The 22,552-nt window shown below is 41.3% G+C and overlaps 1 protein-coding gene across 4 annotated transcripts in view; it reads right to left on the bottom strand.

The window, feature by feature from the left end:
• Positions 1-22,552, bottom strand: part of SUDS3 (SDS3 homolog, SIN3A corepressor complex component) — a 205,037-nt gene that overhangs the window by 109,412 nt on the left and 73,073 nt on the right. Inside the window, exon 13 of one of the 4 annotated variants that reach the window (XM_059408542.1) lies at positions 15,985-16,122. The exons of the other annotated variants lie outside the window; for them this stretch is intronic. Within the exon in view, the coding sequence (XP_059264525.1) occupies positions 16,107-16,122 (16 nt within the window). The 3' untranslated portion in view covers positions 15,985-16,106. Of the gene's footprint in view, positions 1-15,984; positions 16,123-22,552 lie in introns of those variants that run through there. 4 annotated transcript variants of the gene reach the window in all.

Genomic DNA, 22,552 nt, shown 5'->3' with positions numbered 1-22,552 from the left:
AGAACCAGGCTCCCCACTGAGCAGGGAGCCGGATGCAGAATAAAATCCCAGGACCCTGGGATCAGGACCTGAGCTGAAGGCAGAAGTTTAATGGACAGAGGCATTTAGGCACCCAACACACAGTATTTTCTAATTTAATTCTCACAACAAACATATGAATCAAGAACTTTTATTTCCTCATTTTATAGATGGTAACACTGAGGACCACAAAATAGTTAAAACTGTGCTGGGTCTCACACTGGTAAGCGGGTCTCACACTGGTAAGCGACATAAAGGGAATTTAAACGAGACAATTTAGTTACAAAAACCGGCTCTCCAGCACACTGGATTGTTGCAGGGATGTTGTTATTTAGAAAGGTCAAGAAGCCCTTTTTCTTTCATCCTCTAATCTATTCCTGGCTTCCAAATTCAGATTCTGAAAAATCTGTGGCTTTTTCCTGTGGCAAACACGTCAAGCCAGGACATTAAATTCAGACCTAAATAAATATGCCTTTATCAATGCTACAAACCAGTTCTGTTTGGCCCTTGCTTGTCTGCAAAATACTTTCCTACTAACCTTGTACCTTGTTTGTACCATCCAGTGGGGGCAGAGGGAGACTGAGTAACTGGCTGAGTCACCCCTTCCGGAGCTTCTAATCCACAGGAGTCCCAAGGCAATTCCTCCTTGAGCTACACAACCTCTCAGAAAAGGAACCTTTCCCCCAGAGAGACAAAGGATTAAAACAGAAGTTGGTATTGGGCGCCTGGGTGGCTCAGTGGGTTAAGCCGCTGCCTTCGGCTCAGGTCATGATCTCAGGGTGCTGGGATTGAGTCCTGCAACGGGCTCTCTGCTCAGCAGGGAGCCTGCTTCCCTTCCTCTCTCTCTGCCTGCCTCTCTGCCTACTTCTGATCTCTCTCTGTCAAATAAATAAATAAAATCTTTAAAAAAAAAAAAAAAAACAGAGGTTGGTATCTTGAGCATTTATTATGTACCCGCCACTGGACTGGATGCTGGGGTTAAAGAGAAAAAAACAAGCCCCTCCCCAACCCCTTGTAGGACTTACATTCTCTCAGAGGCAGCAGAAACAGAGCAGACAGCTGCAGTCGTGTGTGATGAGAACCATGATAGGAGAGCAGTGGGAACCCGTGGGCAAAGCACATGATCCTGCCTGGGGAGCACCAGGGAATGGGGAGCATCGCGGTCAAGGAGAACTTCCTGGAGGAGGCGATCCATGGATTGAGTTTTGAGGAGTGAGGGTAAAAAGGCAGGAGACAAGGTCAGCAAGACATGAGGCCAGAGAGACAGGGAGGCCCAGACCTTGGAAGGCCTTGAGTACCCGAATGAGGAGTTTGGACATTTCCTTGAAAACGATGAGAGATTCTGCCTCAGTTTCCACATCTAAAAGAAGGAAAATAATCATATCCACTTCACAGGGTTGTTGTGAGATTAAACGGCTTAGCATAATGGTTGGTATTAAGTGCTCAATAAATGCTCATAATTAGTATTGAAAGGTTTTAGAGAGACTAATAATATTAATGACTGTTAGTGACAACTTCCATTAATTTAACATTTATATGTGCTCGAATGGGGCTGAGCCCTTCATGCAAATAACTGTTTTTCTTCTAAACATGTGTAGCTATCTGAAATTGCATCCTAGGTTCTGTGGTTACCTCCTGTCTCTTCCACTAGAACAGAGGCTCCCTGAGGGCAAGACCTGTTTGACTTGTTTGCTCCGGTCTCTCCAGTGCCTACAACGGAGACTGACACATGAAGCAGAGTTCAATACACCACTGTTGGATGAATAAATGATATCTCATGTACAATAATGCAGAGACACAAATATTATTACCCTGATTTTACAAAGGAGGGAAACTGAAGTATAAAGAAGTCATGGGAGCTGCAATGGTGACAAAAGATGTAAAATGGGAAAGACTGGAGGAAAGGAGACCAGGGAGAAGGCTACTGCAGACATGCAGGGAAGAAAACGGGATGGAGAGAAGTTACTAGGTCAGAGAAATAGTAAGAAGGTGGGGGACTAGGTGGGTGGATATGGAGTGATGGATGGATGGATGGACATGTGGATGGACAGGAAGGTGGGTGGACAGGTAGATATGTGGATGGATAAATGAGTAGATACATGGGTGAACTGATGGATGGGTAGATGGATACACGAATGGGTTGGTTATGAACGAGAGGATAAGCAGATCTTCAGAGGTTCCTAATACACTTGTGTGAAGCATTTTACACATAGAATAAATAACTTCACTAACAGTAGCCACAATGAATATTAAAATATTGTCCAGGTAGGGGCACCCGGTTGGCTCAGTCGGTTACATATCAGACTCTTGATTTTGGCTCAGGTCACGGTCTCAGGGTTCTGAGAGAGAGCCCCATGTCTGGCTCTGTGCTGGGCTTGGGAATTCTCTCGCTCCCTCTCCCTCTGCCCTTCCCCCGCCCTCTCTTCTTCTCTGAAAAAAAAAAAAAAAATTAAAAGTAAGCAAGTAAATAAATAAATAAATAAATAAAATATCGTCCAGATAAAGAAGGCAGAGTCTGTAACATCATGAGTCAGGAAATAAAATAATCCTCTCCAATATGCGTTTATGCCAATTTTGTCCAAGGCTCATGTGCTCAATTATTCTTTCCTTTACCCGTCCAAGACAAATAAGGCATAAATCAGCCCTTAACCTGTCATTCCTTCAGCTGATTTCCAAATCCAGAGTGCTGAGGCTTTAAATTATTCTGTACCTAACTTGGTTAGCAGTACCTGGCTGTACAGAGGATGATCTTATTGTCAAGGAAACGGAGTTGGTCTGACCTCCAAAAGCTCCTGCTGATGTGGCTGCTATTCCAGAGAGAGAGTTAAAGGCAACTCTGAATGGCTCTGAAAGATGATTCCTGTCCAGTTGAGTTGAAACAGACATTCAGTCATAAAAAATCCCAGATGGGTCACTCTTCGTTATTAAAAGCAATCGTGGACAGAGAGTCTGCTATGTTCTTTCTTTTTCTTCAGCTCCTCCTTTCCCTATGTCTTGAAAATATACAGACTCACACACATATGACCATGTTCAAGGCCGGAGTAGGTGAAATATAGTAATACAACTTAAAAGAAAGCCTCACCCAAATCAGTACCTTCCCAATCTTTCCTTGAAATTCTCCCATGAGCAACATATTCTTTTTTGGCAAATATGACCCACTTGAGACCTGATGACCTCTTTTTAAATAATATTCAAGAATTCCACAGGCTTGACTAGGAAGAATCAACATACCTCCACAGAAACTTCCTTTAGCCTGTAAATTATTTAAGTCAACAGGCGTATTAGTTTGCTAGGGTTACCATCACAGAGTACCACAGACTGGGTGGCTTAAACAATAGGAATTTCTATTTTCACAGTTCTGGAGGCTAAGAGCCCAAAATCAAGGTCTTCTCTTTATACCTGTCTCTTCTTATAAATAAACACAACAGTCCCACCCGATTAGGGCCCACCCCCAATGACCTTGCTTAACCTCAGTTACCTCCCAAAAGACCCTATCTCCAAACACAGTCACATTCTGAAGAACTGGGAGTTACAACTTCAACCTAAAAATCTGGGGAGGCAGGGGGTACACAATTCAGTGCATAACACCCAGAGACATAAAGCAGTCCAGGGGACCGTCTAGTCTTACATTTATATCTCAGTGTGCGGTGGTGGTAGAAGAGGAAGCTGCTCTTCAACGGGACGGGTATTGGTTGACTCTGTTGCTTGACATCCCAAGGAGAAAATGGAATGTCACACTTTGACTGGTAATAATGGGTCACTCTGCAATGGTCTCTCGTTGGACCAGATACTGAACATGGCCATTATCCTCCTATAAGGAAGAGAGCACCCTGACATCCTAAATTAAGGTACCATCCTACCTGTACAGGACATGCCAAGGGACTATTAAACTGGGTTGGCAGGCATTCACCCATCCCGCATCTCTGGGCTACAAGTATGAGGTTGGCGTTTGGAGGAGCTAAAGTGGGGATTTGGAGATGGGCATTTGTTGGAGGGCTGTACTTCTCCCCCGAGCCCCAACACTTCACAACAGGGTCTGAGGAGTATGTCCTCTCATCTCAAGCCAAACACAGGAGGCCTCAAAGAGGTTGATATGTGCCTCCTGGAGTCTGGGGAACTCAGGGCATGGTGTAGGGTCCTCAAAAAAAGTCCAACAGGACAAGAGGCTGTGTCTGGAGTTTTCCATGTTGGGAGAAGAACAAATCTTCCCTTCCACCAGCAGGGAGAGTCAAAGGAATGAGCTTCTTGGACATGAATATGGTTCTCCCAGAAAGAAGCTGGCTGGCATCATCCTAAAGTATATCCTGCCCAAGAGAACCACTTGGAGACATACAGGAACCAATGCACAGTTAGAGGGTTGGAAGCTGAGTCTATAGTCAGAGACCCAAAGGGCAGACTCTCTTGGGAAACCACAAAAGCACCTCATGGGAGTGTCAGCTTTGACTTCCACTCTGCCCAGAGGATAGCGATCGCAAATTGCAACAGCATCAGTTGCGGATAGCTTCTTCACTGCTGGCTCACCACTACCCCAATCTTTCCTTCTACCCACTCTCCTCCAACCTGAAGGCAGGGGCAGCAGAAACCACAGACGACCACAAAGAAAAGAGGCTATAGAACTAGTGAGTGCAGCCCATGTGCTCTACCCCAGCTCTGCTCCTTCAAAGGGAGAAGGAGGAGGTTTAAGTTAGAAAAGAAACAAGGCTTTGGAGTTACTACAAGGAGCCCACCCTTGTAACTGAATGGTTCCCCAAAGTCATGGGACCTGCCAGAGATATCTTCCAAGGTCAGGAAAGAACAAGTGCACAGGCAGGGTATTTCTTTCCTCTATGTACACCTTACCATGTCAAACTCAACCAAGGAATTCAAAATACCCACCATATGCACTTTCCAAGGCACTAGGGATTCAGAACTAAAAAGACATAAAGTCTTGCCTCAGTAAAATCTTTATATAATCTTTAATTTATTATTGTAGGATTGTTTTTTTCAGACAGGGGCTCTGTGTAAAGGAGGGATCAGGTGTTTGCTGGAAGAAAGATGACATATATAAGGGATAACTCAGATTCTAGGAAGGTGACAACGACAGTGACATGGCTTTAGAACTGCCCCAAGCTTCCCCATAAAAACAGAGAGACTAGCTGGCAGAGGTAGCGGGTGCTAATGGCGCTCCCCAGAATCCCTTTACTGGGCTGAGGTACCTGTCACCCATACTAACAGTTCACAGCTGCCCCCTTCTCTGGAGAACTGCTTTCAGTTCAATGGAGAAGCTCTTTGTCCAGGATGTTACACCTCTCAGAACAACCCACAGCCAATAATTGGCTGATAAGGCAGGTAGAAATGTGACCCCCTCCTTACTTAAGGCAGCACAACTCTGTAGTGTGAGTCATACCCCAGAACATCCCACAAGGTCAGGTTGATGCCTTTTTTCAACTGAGATCTCATCTCTGCTTACTCCCTTCTCTGCTGTCTCCTGCTTCTCTCCTTCCTTTTCTTCTGAAAGCACTTCCCCCAACGAATCAATCACATGCACCAGAATCCCTACCTCAAAAAATAGAGCAAAACCAGGCAAGATCTACAACAGGACTGGGTGAAAGCTATCCCCACAAATCCTAAAATACAAGTAAGTGGAGACAAATCGTCAGTAACTATTGGACCTACATGGTGTCAGCATCTTTGCAAGATGAAACAGAGGGAAGGAAAAGAGACCTTCTGAGATGACAACCCCTCCTCCCCAAACCAACAACGGATGTTCACAGGGAAGCAAGGCAGGCTGACCTGAGAACATCAGCTGCAACTGGGAAGGAGTCTGTAGGTTCTGACTCAAGTGAGGGCAGGGGATCAAAGTGAGATGAAGATCTAGATACTGGTCTCAAAGCAAAAAACCACTCTCTTGCAGGGCAAAGTCATGAATTGTGGAGAAACTGCTAAAAGTAGAATCTGAACTGGGCTGGGACAAAGGGGGCCAAGGAAAGAGAATGATGCCCAGATGTAAGCAGAAACGGAGGGTAAAGCAAATATAGCTCAAAGTATGGGGCCATATTTTTATCACATAGTGAGGACAACTAAAGATGGGAGCTCTAGAAACAGGAAGCTGGAAAGGTTATCCTAGCTTGATTTTTCCAAATAGAAATATAGGGAAAAGCTCATTTTGCTTAAAAAGTGAGTAATAAAAAAGCATCACTATCAAACACCAGTCAAAATTATGAGAAAACAGAGAATTTACAGACAAGGAAAACATGCGAGAAATACATGCCCACCAAAAATGGAAGAAAAGAAAAAAAAAAAAAAAACCACTATGACCCGGTATGGCAAAATGGACTAAAAGAAATTAAGAAAGTAATAGCTATAGAATATTCATATAAGTCCTTTAGAAAGAAATCCAAAGCAATAAAAACAGGAAAAAAGGAGAGTCATAATTCAAGAAAATCAACTTAAAATGCCCGCCACTGAAACAAATCCAAGAAAATTACTGAACTTAAAAAAGAAAAGGGGGGAAAAAAAGAAAAAGATTATATTCTGGGCACCAAGCCAAAAAGATCAAGTACCTTATAGGACAAATAAAACCAGACCGTCATTAGGCTTTTTAACAGCAGCACTTTATGCTAGAAGAAACAAAGAATCATATTTAAGATCTTCAAGGAAAGAAAATGTGGGCCAAGAATTTCTATCCTAAACTGACCTTTAAATAAAATAAAATTTAAAAGCGATTCCAAAAAATTCAAAGTAAAATATAATAAATGAAACTAAATATGTTTTTAAATATTCACTTAGTATTATAACCACACAGAGAAGACTTTTTTCAAGTAACTTGAAAATACAAAATCTGACTAGATACCCCTCATGGAGTATAATCCAAGAATAATATTTTTAAAAGGAATGCAAAAAACAACATACCCACAAGAATTGAAGACAAAATGTTCAAACAAAATGTGTACAAGAAGGTTCATAGCAGCATTATTCATAATAGCCAAATACGGAAACAAACCAAGTGACCATCAGAGGATGAGAGTGGATGAGAGATAAGCAAATGTGGTCTATCCAGGTAATGGAATATTACTCAGCCATAAGAATGACTCCAGCACTGATACACGCTACAGCATAAATGAACTTGAAAATATGCAAAGGGAAAGAAGCTAGGCACAAAAGGCCATATAATGCATGATTCTTTTTATAGGGAATGTCCAGAACAGGCAACTCCAGAGAGATAGGAAGTAGATTAGTGACTGCCCTGGGTGGAGTTGGGGGGGCGGGTAGGGATGGGGGGAGGATAAGAAGTCACTGCCGAATGGGTACAGGATTTCTCCTTGGGATGATGAAAGTGCTTTGCATTTAAATAGTGGTGATAGAGGTGCCTGGGTGGCCCAGTGGTTTAAGCCTCTGCTCAGGTCATGATCCCAGGGTCCTGGGATTGAGCCCCATATCAGGCTCTCTACCAGCAGGGAGTCTGCTTCCTGCCCCCACCCCCTCTGCCTACTTGTTATCTCTCTCTCTGTGTCAAACAAATAAAATCTTTTAATAATTAATTAATTAAATAGTGGTGAGAGCTGCGCAACGTTGTGAGTATACTGAAAGCCACTGAATCCTACATTTTAAAGTGGCTAAAAAAAGAAATGAAAAAAATAATAAAATAGCTAAAAATGGTGATTTTTGTTATGTGCTTTACCTCAATTAAGAAAATCCTAAACTATTTTGTCCTAATCAGATTGATGGTGTAAATGAGGATATTGCCATTTCCAGACTGGTGTGTGTGTACTGAAGGATTCTGAAGCAAAAAAGAAAATTATGGTGGTATCTCTGGGAACCAAGATTCTCAGCACTGGGGGAAGGAAATACAGAGTTAAGAGTGTTGAGGTTGAATAAAACCCCTACTTCTCACAAAACTAAACATGCTCTTAGCACACTATCCAGCAACCACAGTCCTTGCTTGGTGTTTACTCAGAGGAGCTGAAAACTTGTGTCCACACAAAAACTGTATATGGATGTTTATAGAAGCGTTACTCGTAATTGCCAAAACCCGGACACAACCGAGATGTCCTTCAGTAGGTGAACGGTCCGTCCATACAAAGGAATACTATTTAGCGCTAAAAAGAAATTAGCTATTGAGCCATAAAAAAGACATGGAGAACTTTAAATGCATATTCCTAAGTATAAGAAACCAATATGAAAAGGCTATATACTGTGTAATTCCAACTACATGACATTCCAGAAAAGGCAAAACTATGCAAGAAGAGACAATAAAAAGATCAGCAATAGCCAGGGGTCGGGGGGGGGGGGAGAGCATGTGGGGAGAAATGAATATGAGCAGAGCACAGAGAATTCTCTGGGGCAGAGAAAATGCTCCATATGTTATAATGACCGATACATGTCCTTAAACATGTGTCTAAGCCCACAGAATGTACAACACGAAAAATGCACCCTAAGGTAAAGTATTGACTTTGGGTAATTATAATATGTCAGTGTAAATTCATCTTTGGTTACAAAAAAAAATTCTACCATTCTGGTAAGTGATGATGATAACGGGAGGTGAGGGGGTGCTGGCTATGCATGTATGGAGGAAGAGAGTAAATGAGAAATCTCCATTTCTCATTGAGGTCTCTCTCAATTTTCTTGTAAACCTAAAACTACTCTAAATAAAACACAGTCTTAAAAATAAACCCTAGAGGAGCACCTGGGTGGCTCAGTTGATTAAGCTTAAGTCTAACTTCGGCTCAGGTCATGATCTCAGGGTCTTGGGATGAGCCCTGCAGTAGGGAACCTGCTCAGAAGGGAGTCTGCTTGTCCCCCTGTCCCTCTGCCCTGCTCATGCTCCATCTCTCTCTCTCTCTCTCAAATAAAGAAAACCTTCAAAATAAATAAATAAATAAATAAACCCTATAGCCATGATTTGAATAGGAAGCACCAATATGAATTTATCATGTGTTTTGTGTTTTTTAAGTATATACTTACTAACCCTGACTACTGGAAATTCCTAGAAACAATCACTGAATGTCCTGGTACCATGTTTCACGGAGACTAGCACTCAGGAAATATTTGTGGGAAGGAGAGAGGGAGGGAAGAAAAAAAAATGAACAAACCTGGCTGTATGCTTGATGTGGGTGCATATGGAAAAAGGTCTGCAAGAATATGTTAAGATCACTAACAATAATGAGCTTTAGGGAATGGAAGGGGGAGGGGCTAGTATCTTTCACTATTAACTTTAATACCCTTTTTAAACTATAGACTATTTTAAAGAATATATAAGAACTTTATTTTTTTTCTCATTAAACTTTTGTTTTAATGGGAAGAATATATAAGAACTTTTAAATAAAAATATATCCAGGGGCGCCTGGGTGGCTCAGTGGGTTAAAGCCTCTGCCTTCGGCTCAGGCCATGATCCCAGGTTCCTGGGATCGAGCCCCGCATCAGGCTCTCTACTCAGCAGGGAGCCTGCTTCCTCCTCTCTCTCTGCCTGCCTCTGACTACTTGTGATCTCTGTCTGTCAAATAAATAAATAAAATCTTTTTAAAATGTATTTAAAAAAATAAAAAATAAAAATATATCTGTAAATAAAAGCCCTCAAGCAAACTGGTGATATGTACTATGTATTTGAAAGCTATGCCTGACAAAAATTAATAGAGCTCTTTGTGCATATGAATGTTTGTCTCATATTATAATAATGTTGTCTCAATATTATAATAATATGGGAAACTTTCAAACTACCAAGATTCAGTAATAGGACACTGGTTAAATTAATTAGGTACATACACATATACTGGAAAACGAAGCAGTCATTAAAATTAATATGTTCCAAAACCATTTAATGAATAGAAAAATGCTTATGATGCATTATTAAATGGAAAAAAAAATTCTAAAAGTACTTCATGTAAGATACAAATTTTTGTTTAAAATGTTTATGTTGTGGGGGGGGGTGCAGGGGCACCTGGGTGGCTCAGTTAGTTAAGGTTCCAACTCCTGGCTTCGGCTTAGGTTATGATCTCAGGGTTGTGAAATAAAGCCCCATATCAGGCTCTGGGCTCAGCTGGGGGGGGTCTGCTTGAGATTCTCTCTCCTTTCCCCTCCCCCACCCCACCTTCATACTCAATGCATGAGCTCATGTGCACTCTCTCTCTTTCAAATAAAATCTTTAAATAAAAAATAAAAATAAAATATTTGTGTGTGTATGCATGTGCACTACATGTACCCAATATATTCCCATGCATGGAAAAAGGTCAGCAAAAAATGCTAAAGAGGTTGTGTTTGAGTTACAAGATTATGGGTAATATTTATTTTTATTCCTTCAGTTGCCTCCTAATTATAGTGTACCTACCAAGTATTTTCTTTATTTCCATTTTCATAAACATGTTTTATATTTGTAATTAGGAAAAAGCAATAAACATTTATTTTAAAGGAGTAAAAAAGGATCTGTAGAAATACCAGCCTCCTCCCACTCCTTTAAATCTGCTGTTTGCACTTACCCTGAGCCCAGGCACAGGGGCTTTAAAAGAAACAGTGACTGAATGGGGCGTTAAGCTTTGCTTCTGCCCGCGACCAGAACTACCATTACCCCATATGACCACTCACCATCATCCCATGTGGCCATCCTTCAGATTTACAAAACCCATTTACTTCTCCCTTTTCCTACACAAGCCTTTGAGTTTTCCACACTAATGCCCAAGGTCATGTGCCTAGGTAGGACCAAAGTGCCAGACCTCCGCAGTTTTTGCCAACAGTCACTCTTTTCCTAACAAAGTATCCTGAATTATCGCTGGGAAATACCACCTTTCCAGTCTCATCTAATGTGCTACAGGTAGGGCTCCAGCTGCAACCAAGGGTCAGAACATAGGACCCAGGTCCAATCAAATCAGCACATTAAACATTTAATCCTAGGGCACCTGGGTGGCTCAGTTGGTTCAACTTCTGCCTTCAGCTCAGGTCATGATCTCAGGGTCCCAGGGTCAAGGACTGCACTGGGCTCCACACTCCGCAGGGAATCCGATTGTCCCTCTGCCTCTCCCTCTGCCTCTCCCCCGGCTCATGCTACTTCTGTCTCTCTCACAAATAAACAAAATCTTAAAAATAAGTAAATAAAAATTAAAAATAAACTTAATCCAGTGGTTAAGAGATAATTGTGTGAGCCTATGAGATGTAATGAAAGCTTCGCTGCAAAGCTGGCACAAAGACTGTCTTACTTTCCTGTTGTGTGTAGATAGGGAAGGATGTATTCCTGGGAACGACCAGCAGTCACTGTAAGACCACAAAGGGAAAACTTGTCTATGAATGGAATCAACTCAAAGAAAGCAGAACCCAGAGATGGAGAAAAAGAAGAGATGAACCCTGATGGTATCATTTCAGGCTCCTGGATCCAGATTTGCCTGACCTACCTCTGGACTTTTCGATTACTTGAGGCGATAAAATCCCGTCTTTGCTTAAACCAGTTTGTGTTGTGTTTCTTCTCTGACTTCCAATCAAACACTACCAATCGATACACCTGGTTGAGCAAAGGACATCTTGCCATCACCCGCCCTGGGAGATGACTTACCCAGAAACCTAGAATCCGAAGACCTGGATCTGAGTCCTTCCTCCTCCACTTCCTAGCTATGTGACCTTGAACCAGTCCTTTATTCTTTCTGAACTCCAGTTCCCTCATCTGTGAAAGAAGGATATTAACACCTATCTTGGGCTTGTTGTGAAAAATCCAATGTTAAAAATTTTGACTTTTAAGAGCAATGGGAAACCTGCAACAGGCATTAATAAGGAGAATAATCCATGTTGGAAAAAAAAATCACTTTGGCTGTTGTATAGAGAATGGGTAGAAGGAGGACAAGAATGAAAGCATCTGTGGGAGAAAGATCAGTTAGGAAGGGCTTTTGAAGTCCAGGAAGATGATGGTGGTTTGACCCGGGACGTTTACCCAATGTTTACTACCGAACATCAATGGCAAAATGGCAATTGCCAAAGCTGGCCAAATTCCCATATACTATGTCTTTTTGCCATGTTATTTTCACATAAATGAGTTTTGTCTGTAAAGAAATTCTGCCTGACCCTTAAGCAATAATATTCATGAAACCATGAGGCTAATTTGCAAGATACATAGACATATAATAAATCATGTTATACATATTTCTAGGCCACATTTAAGAAAGTACATAACTACTAATTTTTCAAATGTTTATATACAAGTCTCTGAAGTTCAACCTGAGTACTACCAATAGGAGACAATAAACCATCCAGAAGACTGTGGGAGGGAAAGGGGACAGAAAGAAGTATTTCTTTTTATTATACAGAGAAAAAGTGCTACCTGGCATCAAGTAAAGTCGTTTAAGAAGGTTACTAGGGAAATTCTTACCTGTGGATGGACCTTACTCTAAGAGAGAAGCCAATTTTAAAAATAAATAAATAAAAATAAAAATAAGAACTCGGCTGAACAGAGAAATGAGAGGGTGGTTATTTGAATGACATTCTTCCCTTTTACAAAATGGCTCACCGTGGAGACCCTTTAAACCGAGAGCTCCCCTACTGAGTAAGTGCCTAGTACCATCATTAACTACTTGACAGAGAACCTGGGGGCAGCTAGGGGAGGAAGGAGGAGGTGGAGAGGAATTTTAAAGCCAAGCCCCGGCCCATTTAAGACCAATTTGAAACGAAGATTTCAGAAAGTCTGAAAGTATAATTTAAGTGAATGCGCTAAGTAGGCTTCTGTGAATAACTCCTCCACTTAGACAATGTTCCTCTAGAACACCCTACTCTGCAGCCATTAAAAAGTGTGTTTTAGCAGAATATTTAATGACATTGGACACATCTCAAAAGCAGGTGGCAAATCAGCATGTACAGCATGATTCCAATTTCAGATTTAAAAAAGAAATTCTATACATGGGTAAAAAAAAAAAAAAGACTAGGAGTCTACATTAACATGTTAACAGTGGTTATATATAGAGGATGGGTTAGATGGATGATATATATATATATTTTCTTCTTTGTTCTTGCTGTGTTTACCCAAGTTTCTGATAATTTTATAAGCAGGGAAGGACAATTAAAGGGTTTGGTTTTTTTTTTTTTTTTTAAGATTTCATTTGTTTATGTGAGAGAGAGAGAGAGAGAGAGAGAGAGAGAGAATGAGAGGAGAGAGGTCGGCGGGAGCAGCAGACTCCTTGCTGAGCAGGGAGGCCGATGTGAGACTCAATCCTGGGGACTCCAGGATCATGACCTGAGCTGAAGGCAGTTGCTTAAGCAACTGAGCCACCCAGGTGCCCTAAAGGCTGTCTTTTAAAATAAGAATCCTCTGAGGGTCTACTGCATATCGTTACCAATTACTTGTTGACTGAAAACATAAAATAGGAAATCTCTTTCTAGAAGGGACAAAACTCTTATATATGATGATAAAATGATAACTAACATCTGTAACCAATGATTATGTGTCAGGCCCTATGCTTACCACCTTATATAATCATGTCTTTGACAATGACTTTTAACAATCACCTATGAGACCGGTATTTTTATTCACAGCCCCCACCCCAGCTTTCCAAATAAAGAAACTGGGGCTCAGAGCAATGACATAACCTGTTCAAGGTCACTAACTGGCAGGTGGCAGAGAATCCAGGTCTCCTGATTTCTAATTCAGGGCTCTTTCTCCTCCATAGCATTGGGTTTCTACAGATGCCCTAGTTTATGGGCTGAAAATATCGCATAATTACCCCATAAATAAGCCATCGAACTTATTTATTCCTTGCATTTAACTTATTGTTTAGCATTTAAAGGACACATTACATTGAGCAAGAACCATCAATCTTTCACATAATGCTCTGGTTAATAACTTGGTAATTATAATCCACAGTCACAAACCCGAACATGCTTGTCGTTTCCATGGTGCCAGGTTCCCTTTCAAAGAAGAGAACTCGTCAATTATCTCTGACCTGCTCGCTCTATGAATTTACACCCTTCGAAAGCACCAGCACTTACCCTGGTGGTTGGAGTGTTTAAGAGTAACTCCAGAGCTCCTGACCCTAAGGATTTGAAAGCCGTGTATCTACGATCCCCTTTAACGTGGTATGAGGGTATCATTTACACATTCTTCTATGCTAACAGAACTCCTATTTATAAAGCATTCCTGAGCTAACTGCTTTGCTTACAGGAAGAATACCAGAATGCACTGCTTACCAATCTAATCAGAGCCAACACCTCTGCTTTAGGTTGGGTTCAGACCTGTTCTAAGGGTCTCCCCATTCTCTATGGAGCAGTGGTCATCTGAAGTATGATTTTTTCATAGCAAAAAGCAGGAGAACAAGAGAGCTAGGGAAAACACATGATGTCTTTGAGGACCAGGCTTAAGATTGACACATTTGCATCTCTGTCCACATTTCATTGGCCAAAGCAAGTCTCGTGGCTAAGTCCCCAACTAATGAGGCACAGAAATCTCCATCCACTCTAGTGGGAGGTACTGTGAAGTCACGTGGCAAAAGGTACTGATGTGTAATGCCGTTTAGAAAGAGAATGAAGAATTGGGAGCAATGATCCATTCTACCCACATTTTGTAACAAATATATTGCAATGTGCCCTTTACTATCCTGAAATGAAATTCAAAAAATAATACAACCTATACATGTATAATTTTCAAAAGTCAATTTCACATGTGAATTCTGGAAGACACCTTAAGGTAGTCTGATGTTGGCACACAAACCCAGAATCATGCATGCATAATAGCTACAAATGCAAGCTTCCTCAGGGGTATGGTGTGGGCCCCCCAAATAATGGAAACAATGTTGCCATTGTTACGATTTTTCTGAAACGTATACAACTATGAATAAAGTTTTCAGCAAGATAAACTACAATCATCCTTTGTTGCATACTGTAAACTGCATTCCTAGGAAAATCAGAGTATGCTAAAACCACGGACAAGGGATGCCCGGCTGGCTCAGTCAGTGGAACATGTGACTCTTCATCTCAGGATCATGAGTTTGAGCCCTATGTGTGGCACAGAGGTTACTTAAAATTTTTACAAAATGCAAAATATATTCTATGTTTGTATATAAAACAAACTCAGATGATAATATATTAATTTTTCACCTACGTGAAGGTCTGGCAGGACAAAGGACAAGTCCTCCACATTGGTGAATGTCTAGCTCACTTGGTCCCCTAAAGCAAATCATGCCCTCATGATTTTGTAACTCCCCATCAGTGCAACTACCAAAATTGTGCCCACAAACTTCTGGAGAGAGTCCTAGAGGGCAGTATTGGCCCTGTGAGAACCATTGGTGTTGTATTAAAGTGGAATCTTTGATGTTCTACAGACTTTGAATACAGGCTCTGCTTCCTGCTTATTAGCTGTTGTGACTTTGGACAAGTTACTGGACTGCTCTGAGCCAGCCCTATTCATAATGTTGCTTTAAGGATTAAATGAGAGTACACAAATAGCCAACCATTTAACACAATACTTAACACATATTAAGTGCTCCATAAAAAGTCAGAGCCTAATGTTACGCTATTCATTTAATGGCAAGATTTCATTTCTCCCATTTCACAGATGAAGAGATTATGGCTTAAATGAGATGCTTTTCCTCCTCCTCTCCCTGCTGTCTTCTATTCTGAAGATGGGCACTAATTGATGTTCTGCTGAGGGTCGGTTTCAGAAGAAAGGTAAGTCTGGAAAGACTGTGGGATTGACAAGTGAGTGAGGGGATCTGGTTTCACATTCCAGGCTGAAATATGTAGTAGCTTTACTCTGAAGAGAGCACTGGATTTCATGTCCCCACTGGCATCAGTATTTGGCATGCTCAAGAGTGGTGGCAGTGTAGACCCACCCAACAGTGGTCCAAAGGAAGATATGGCCTTCAGTGGTAATGCCAGCAGAGATTTTAGAGAGGCAGTATGGCAGACAGACTTGGGATCTAGAGGTCAGAGCTCTGTCACTTACCATTCATGCATCCATCTAACTCTGGGTAAACCCCACCTCTCCCACGTCTCAGTTTCATCATCTACAAAAGGAGGAATACATACCTTACAGGGTTGTTGTGGAGACCAACAAGTATGGGAAATACTTAGAACATGCTGGCATATAGGAAGCTCTATATAATTGTGCACCGCTGCCCAACTGATGTCCACCCATTGGTAAAGTGCCGTCACATACAGCCTGACCTGGCGGGTGATAAAAAGTGGCAAAAAGAATGGATGAATGGTACACAATGGAATACTATGCAGCCATCAAAAGAAATGAAATCTTGCCATTTGTGATGACGTGGATGGAACTAGAGGGTATCAAGCTTAGCAAAATAAGTCAATCAGAGAAAGACAACTATCATATGATCTCCCTGAGATGAGGAAGTGGAGATGCAACATGGGGGGTTAAGGGGGGTAGGAGAAGAATAAATGAAACAAGATGGGATTGGGAAGGAGACAAACCATAAGTGACTCTTGATCTCACAAAACAAACAGAGGGTTGCTGGGGGGAGGGGGGTTGGGAGAAGGGGGTAGGGTTATGGACATTGGGGAGGGTATGTGCTATGGTGAGTGCTGTGAAGTGTGTAAGTCTGGCAATTCACAGACCTATACACCTGGGGATAAAAATATATTATAGGTTTGTAAAAATTTTTTTTTAAATCATAAAAAAAAGATACATTTAACCATAAAAAAAAAAAAGAATGGATGAATGAATGGACAATGGTTGGGAAGAACTTTCAACTTCAGAAACATGTCATTTCCAGCTTCCAACTGGGGCCTCTGGAAAGCTGCAGTGGAGTATTTGCTCTTATCGGCATGCTTTTAACGCCATACTGCACAGTCTTTCAAAACCACAGAATAAAACAAAACAAAACTGAGGTGTGTCAAGGTGTGCTCACAGCAGCTAACACTGCAAATGAACTAAAACCATGAGCATCACTCTTATCCACACTTGCTCTAACAAGTAAAGCAGTTTTTATCCATTCTTGCCCACATTTACAGAGGAGAATGAAAGACGAGGCACTGATGAGAAAAAGAATGGAACAGCAGGAGAAAGGAAAGCAGATGGAAACAGAGTACATACAGTGTCTAGTCGAGTGCCTGATGCACAATAGGCCCTCAGTTGTGATTTGTTGAATGAGTGGATAGGTGGGTTGATGGATGAGTAGATGGATGGATAGATGGATGGGGAGGTGGGTGGATTGATGCAAGGATGGATGGATGGATGGATGGATGGATGGATGGATGGGTGGATGGGTGGGTGGATGGATGGGTGGGTGGGTGGATGGATGGATGGATGGATGGATGGATGGGTGGATGGATGGATGGATGGGTGGATGGATGGATGGATGGATGGATGGATGGATGGGTGGATGGATGAACAGAGGGGTGAATGTCTAATTTCTTCTGCCCCAACTTCAAACTTCAAATCAAGACCAAATATTTCCATAAATAAAGTGATCATCTCTGTTCATTTTTCAAAGCCAATAGCTTCCTTAGGAGGAGATATGAAAACACATGTTATCCCATGTTAGGCAAGTCATAAATATCTCATATTCTGGTGAAAGCTCTGCCACGTACTACCTATGTGACCTGGAATAACTCATTTTGATTCTCTGAGCCTTATTTTTCTCAGAGGTGGTCTCAAAGAATCCACACAGAGTAGATATCATATAATATCATGAATGATTTATGTGCATAAGTGTATACTCAAATTTATAGTTTATACCCAACACCCAATTTGTTAGCTTTATTCATTTCAAACCTCTTATCACTATTATTACACAGCATGTTAATGTATATTGGTAACTCTTTACTTCCACATACTACTCAAGGGTTCATGAAACACTATAATACCACAGCTACAATTCATTTAACACTACATAATTTCTCCTAGGTCTGCACAACTCCGTGAGTAGATATTCCTAATCCTGTATCAGTCATATATTCTCCCAATAATGCTGCATAACATACAACCACATAAGCCTCCAGGGCATATAGTAATTAACATTTATACAGGGTTCAGCTAACCTGGACTGAGTTCATCTGATCTTGCTGCCTTGCTCACATGTCTTTGGTTAATAGCTAGTTATCTAAGTGCTCTGCTGATCTTGGCTGGACTCAATCTCATGTCTGGAATTTGGCTGGCTGTTGGCTGATCTAAGACGGCCTCAGTTGAAATGCATGGGTTAATGTGGCCCCACAACACAGAAGACTCGTCAGAGAATTTTCCCATGGCAATTGCAGAAAAACAGAGTGAAAGTAGAAATGCATACTTTTTCAGACCTCTGCTTGTATTACATCTAATACCTCACTGGCCAAACTAAGACATGTGGGTAGCACAGATTCAAAGGACAGGTAAAGGGACTCTACCTCTTTTATGAGAGAAACTTGAAGGCTGTGGGTACAGGAGGGGTATTATGAGTTGAACTGTCTCCCCAAGATTCATATGTTGAACTCCTAACCCCCAGTATCCTAGAAGGTGACACTATCTGGAGATAGCATCTTTATATGATTACCTTTATAAAGGTAATCAAGTAAAAATGAGGTCACTAGAGCGGGTCCTAATCCATTGTGACAAGTGTCCTTATAAGAAGGGAAACACAGAAACCCAGAGGGAAGGCAATGTGAAGACAAAAAGGAAAAAAATGGCCATCTACAAGCCAAGGAGAGAAGCATGGAACAGATACCCTCCCTCAACCCACCCCTCCCTGCCACCAACCAATCCTCAGGAAGAACCAACACTACTGACACCTTGATCTTGGACTTGTAGCCTCCAGAACTGTAAGACAGTAAACTTCTGCTGTTCAAGCTGCTCAATGTATGGCACTTTGTTAAGGCAACCCTAGGAACCTAATAGAAGGGGTGAAGAATTAAGTAAGGCATTAATGAAACCGGTCCTTAGTACCCTATTTTTCAGGAGAGGAAACAGGCTCTCAGAGTTCAATTAATGTATCACCCAAGGGGCATCAGAGTTGTCAGTAGAACTCAGGTCTTCCTTATCTGATTTCTTTATGCCTCTAAGACATTTCTGTTCACAGTCTTCTGTCTTTTCCTAGGTGGCTTCCAACAGGGAGGCACTGGCATGTGCAGGACACTGTTCATGCCCAACTAGGCAATTCTGCGCATGTTGCTTCAAAGCTTCTGTTTTACAATCCTTAATGATCTAGTAATTGTGTTTATGGCTTTCCAATGAAGTGTGCAGAGCTCTGATAGCCATCACTGGTTTCTTGAGGGCCTTTATTTGATCTGAGACTGTGCAGAGCTTCTGATGGATTAAAAAAGGTGTGTGAGGCAAAGAGAAAATTCGGGTCAAATCTTTCACAGAATGGTTTTCAGCTAGCCACTCCACGCACTTGAGCCACCAACCACCTTGGCATTGAACATACTTGGTTATTTGGGATAACTCTGAAGCTACTGGAATGATTTCTTGCATAGAGGGAAATGAATGGAAAAGAATTAGGCCATTAACCCGTGTATTAGTCAGGGTTCTCCAGACAGAAAGAACCGATAGGAGATTGATCTCTTCAACATAAAGAGATTTGTTGTAAGGTATTGGGTCATGTAACTATCAAGGTTAAGAAGTCCCACAACCTGGCTTCCGTAAAGAACACCCAGGAAAGTCAGCCACATAGTTCGAGAAGAGCCAAAGAGTTAATGGTGTGGATTCCAGTAGACCTGAAACCAGGAGGGCCAAGGGCAGAAACAGATCAGTTGGACGGAGTTCATTCAAACTTCTTCTACCTTTTTATTCTATTTCGGTCCTCAACAAATTAGGGCCATCTGCTTTACTGAATTTGCCAATTCATATGCTAATGTCTTCCAGAAATACCCTCATGGACATAACCAGAGATAATATTTCATCAGCTATCTGGGTGTCCTGTGGCCCAGTCAGGTTGACACATAAAATAAACCATCACAACTCATTACACAAAAATTTCTTGAGTGCCTATTATTTGCCAAGCACTGTTAAAGGCTGTGGGATACAGAGATGAGTGAGATACAATCTACACACACAAGCAGCTCACTGTCTCATATCCCCTCAATATTCGCTCTTCAAATACTAGTGTTGAGCACCTACCAGGCGTTGTTGCTCTCTGACCCACAGACGTTACTGAGAGGAACAAGACAGATATGATCTCTACTCTTGGTCGTGTTTACAGGTGAGCTGGTGACACCGTTACTGAATAATCTGTGGCATAATTAAGCAAGGACACTTGTAGGAATGCTGCAAAGGAGTAGCACACGTTGCTAATGACAGCGTGACAGGAAGAACTGATCTATTTATTTTCTGCTTAGAATTCTCATAGTTCTGCCTCTGGCATATCTCTAGTTGTCACTTTTGTTCAGAGTCCTAACCTGGTTTACTAATGATTTGGGTGGATCCACAGTGATATTTGACCTTTGACACCCTGACCTTAACTTGACCAAACCGGAACTCATTAACCTCTCCTAAAAACCTGGTTATCTGGCAATTTAGAAGAATTTATCAAAATTTTAAATGTGCTCAATCTTTGACCCAGCAATTCTATGAAAAATTTATAGCATAAATCCATTGGCACAAAAATTCAAAGATATACAAAGACCACTGCTTTGTTGGTAATAAAAAACATACAAATAGAAAACTGGAAACAACCCAAATTTCCATCAATAGTCAGATGGCTAAATGAATCTTAATATAGCCAGGCAATGGAATATTATGTATTATGAATATTATGTAGTCATTAAAAATAATGTTGTAAATGTATATGAATTGGTTTGGAAAGAAGCACATAATATATTGTGAGAAAAATGCAGAATAATATAATCCAGGATTAATACACACATACACACATTTATAAAAACATATTTTTAGACCATAACTTAGAGTGGTTTATATCTAGTGGTTAAGATTAGAAAATTTTACTACATCTACCATGTTCAAAGTCACATTGTACTGTTTTTCCATTTAAGAATTTATTTTTAAGTAATCTCTATGCCCAGCATGGGACTTGAACTCACAACCCCAAGATCAAGAATCACACCCTCTACCAACTGAGCCAACCAGACACCCAGTATTGCTTTTACTTTTAAAAAATACACTTTTGGGCTGGGGCGCCTGGGTGGCTCAGTGGGTTAAAAAATACACTTTTGGGGTATTTTTTAAATACCCCCAAAATTTTAAATGTGCTCAAAAGTAGTCAAAGGGCTACATTCCTTTTCCAGTTTCACCAACTACCAAATCCCATCTAGGATCTTACTGTCATTTTTACCTCCTCCCTCTCTTGGCCATAAACCCAGCCGTATGCTGAGTCAAAACTTTCTACCTCTGACCCACTTCTCAAATCCTCACCATGTCCTGCCCTCTGGCCAAGGTCAGTCTCACATGGCAAGACTCCCTGACTCTACTTCCTCACTGCCCCAATGTATGCTCAGCACTGTCACAGGGGACTCTTTCTAACCTACCTGACGATAATCTTCATTCCTTTGCCCCCAACCTTTGGCTCTACCAGACTAAGAGAATAAGCCTCAAACTTTTACCATGGACTTCAGTTCACTTTAGGTCCACTTTGCCATTTCAGCCTTAAGTCAAGCATCCAAGGCATCCGTGCCAGTCCCCCATCCCAGTCACAGCAGCATTAATGGACCTCCTGAATTTGAACCTGCATATTCATACCTTAAAATCTCAACTCACATTGTTCTCTCTTTCCCCAGGCCCTTCTTTTAACTTGCATCTTTTAAAATACAAGAGCCTTGGCTTATGTTTGATACTGAAAATGTTTCTTTTTGCTTTTACTGAGAAATAGCCTACTATATTGGAAAATGCATAGATTTTTGAGCCAGAGTATCTGGGATGGAATTTACTAGCTCTGTGACATTTACTTCACTGTACTGTACCATGGTTTCCTCATCTGTAAAATAGGGATGAGAATAAGAAAAGCAGCCTCATAAGCCAACATTTGCAAAGCAGAGAAGTACTGAACACAATAAACACTTGAAAATGTTCATTATCATTACCAGACTCTAAAATGGTATTATCTTCTGTTGCTGTTGAGCATGTTGGATTTTTGCTCCTAAATTCATGTTCCCCTCCCAAAGATACAGAGCCTTTTGAATTCCTGTGGCTGCTTTTAGAGCTTTTTGGCCTTAGTCTCTGTACATCATAATTAAGAGCCCGAGCTCTGAGGCCAAGCTTTCTTGACTCTTGTCTTGGGTAAGTTAACTGAGTTAAGCCTCAGTCTCTCCATCTATAAAATGAATTAATAATAATTCCTGCCTTATAAGGTTGGTTTGGAAGATTAAATGTGTAAATGTCTGAAAGTGCTTAACATGAGACTAGCACATAGTCAACACTTAATAAATATTAGCTAGTATTACTATCAGGGAGACAGAAATGGGGGAGGGGGAGAATATATTCAAGACAGTTTAAATAAGGTGGAGGGGTGCCTGGGTGGCTCAGTGGGTTAAAGCCTCTGTCTTCAGCTCAGGTCATGATCCCAGAGTTCTGGGGATCGAGCCCCGCATTAGGCTCTCTGCTCAGCGGGGAGCCTGTTTCCTCCTCTCTCTCTCTGCCTGCCTCTCTGCCTGCTTGTGATCTCTCTCTCTGTCAAATAAATAAAATCTTTAAAAAAAAATAAAAAAATAAAAA

Source organism: Mustela nigripes, chromosome 8, assembly GCF_022355385.1.
Source record: "Mustela nigripes isolate SB6536 chromosome 8, MUSNIG.SB6536, whole genome shotgun sequence".
In the NCBI taxonomy this organism is placed as follows: domain Eukaryota; kingdom Metazoa; phylum Chordata; class Mammalia; order Carnivora; family Mustelidae; genus Mustela; species Mustela nigripes.
The sequence above is the reverse complement of the archived record's forward strand: the minus strand, read 5'-3'. Positions and strand labels throughout refer to the sequence as shown.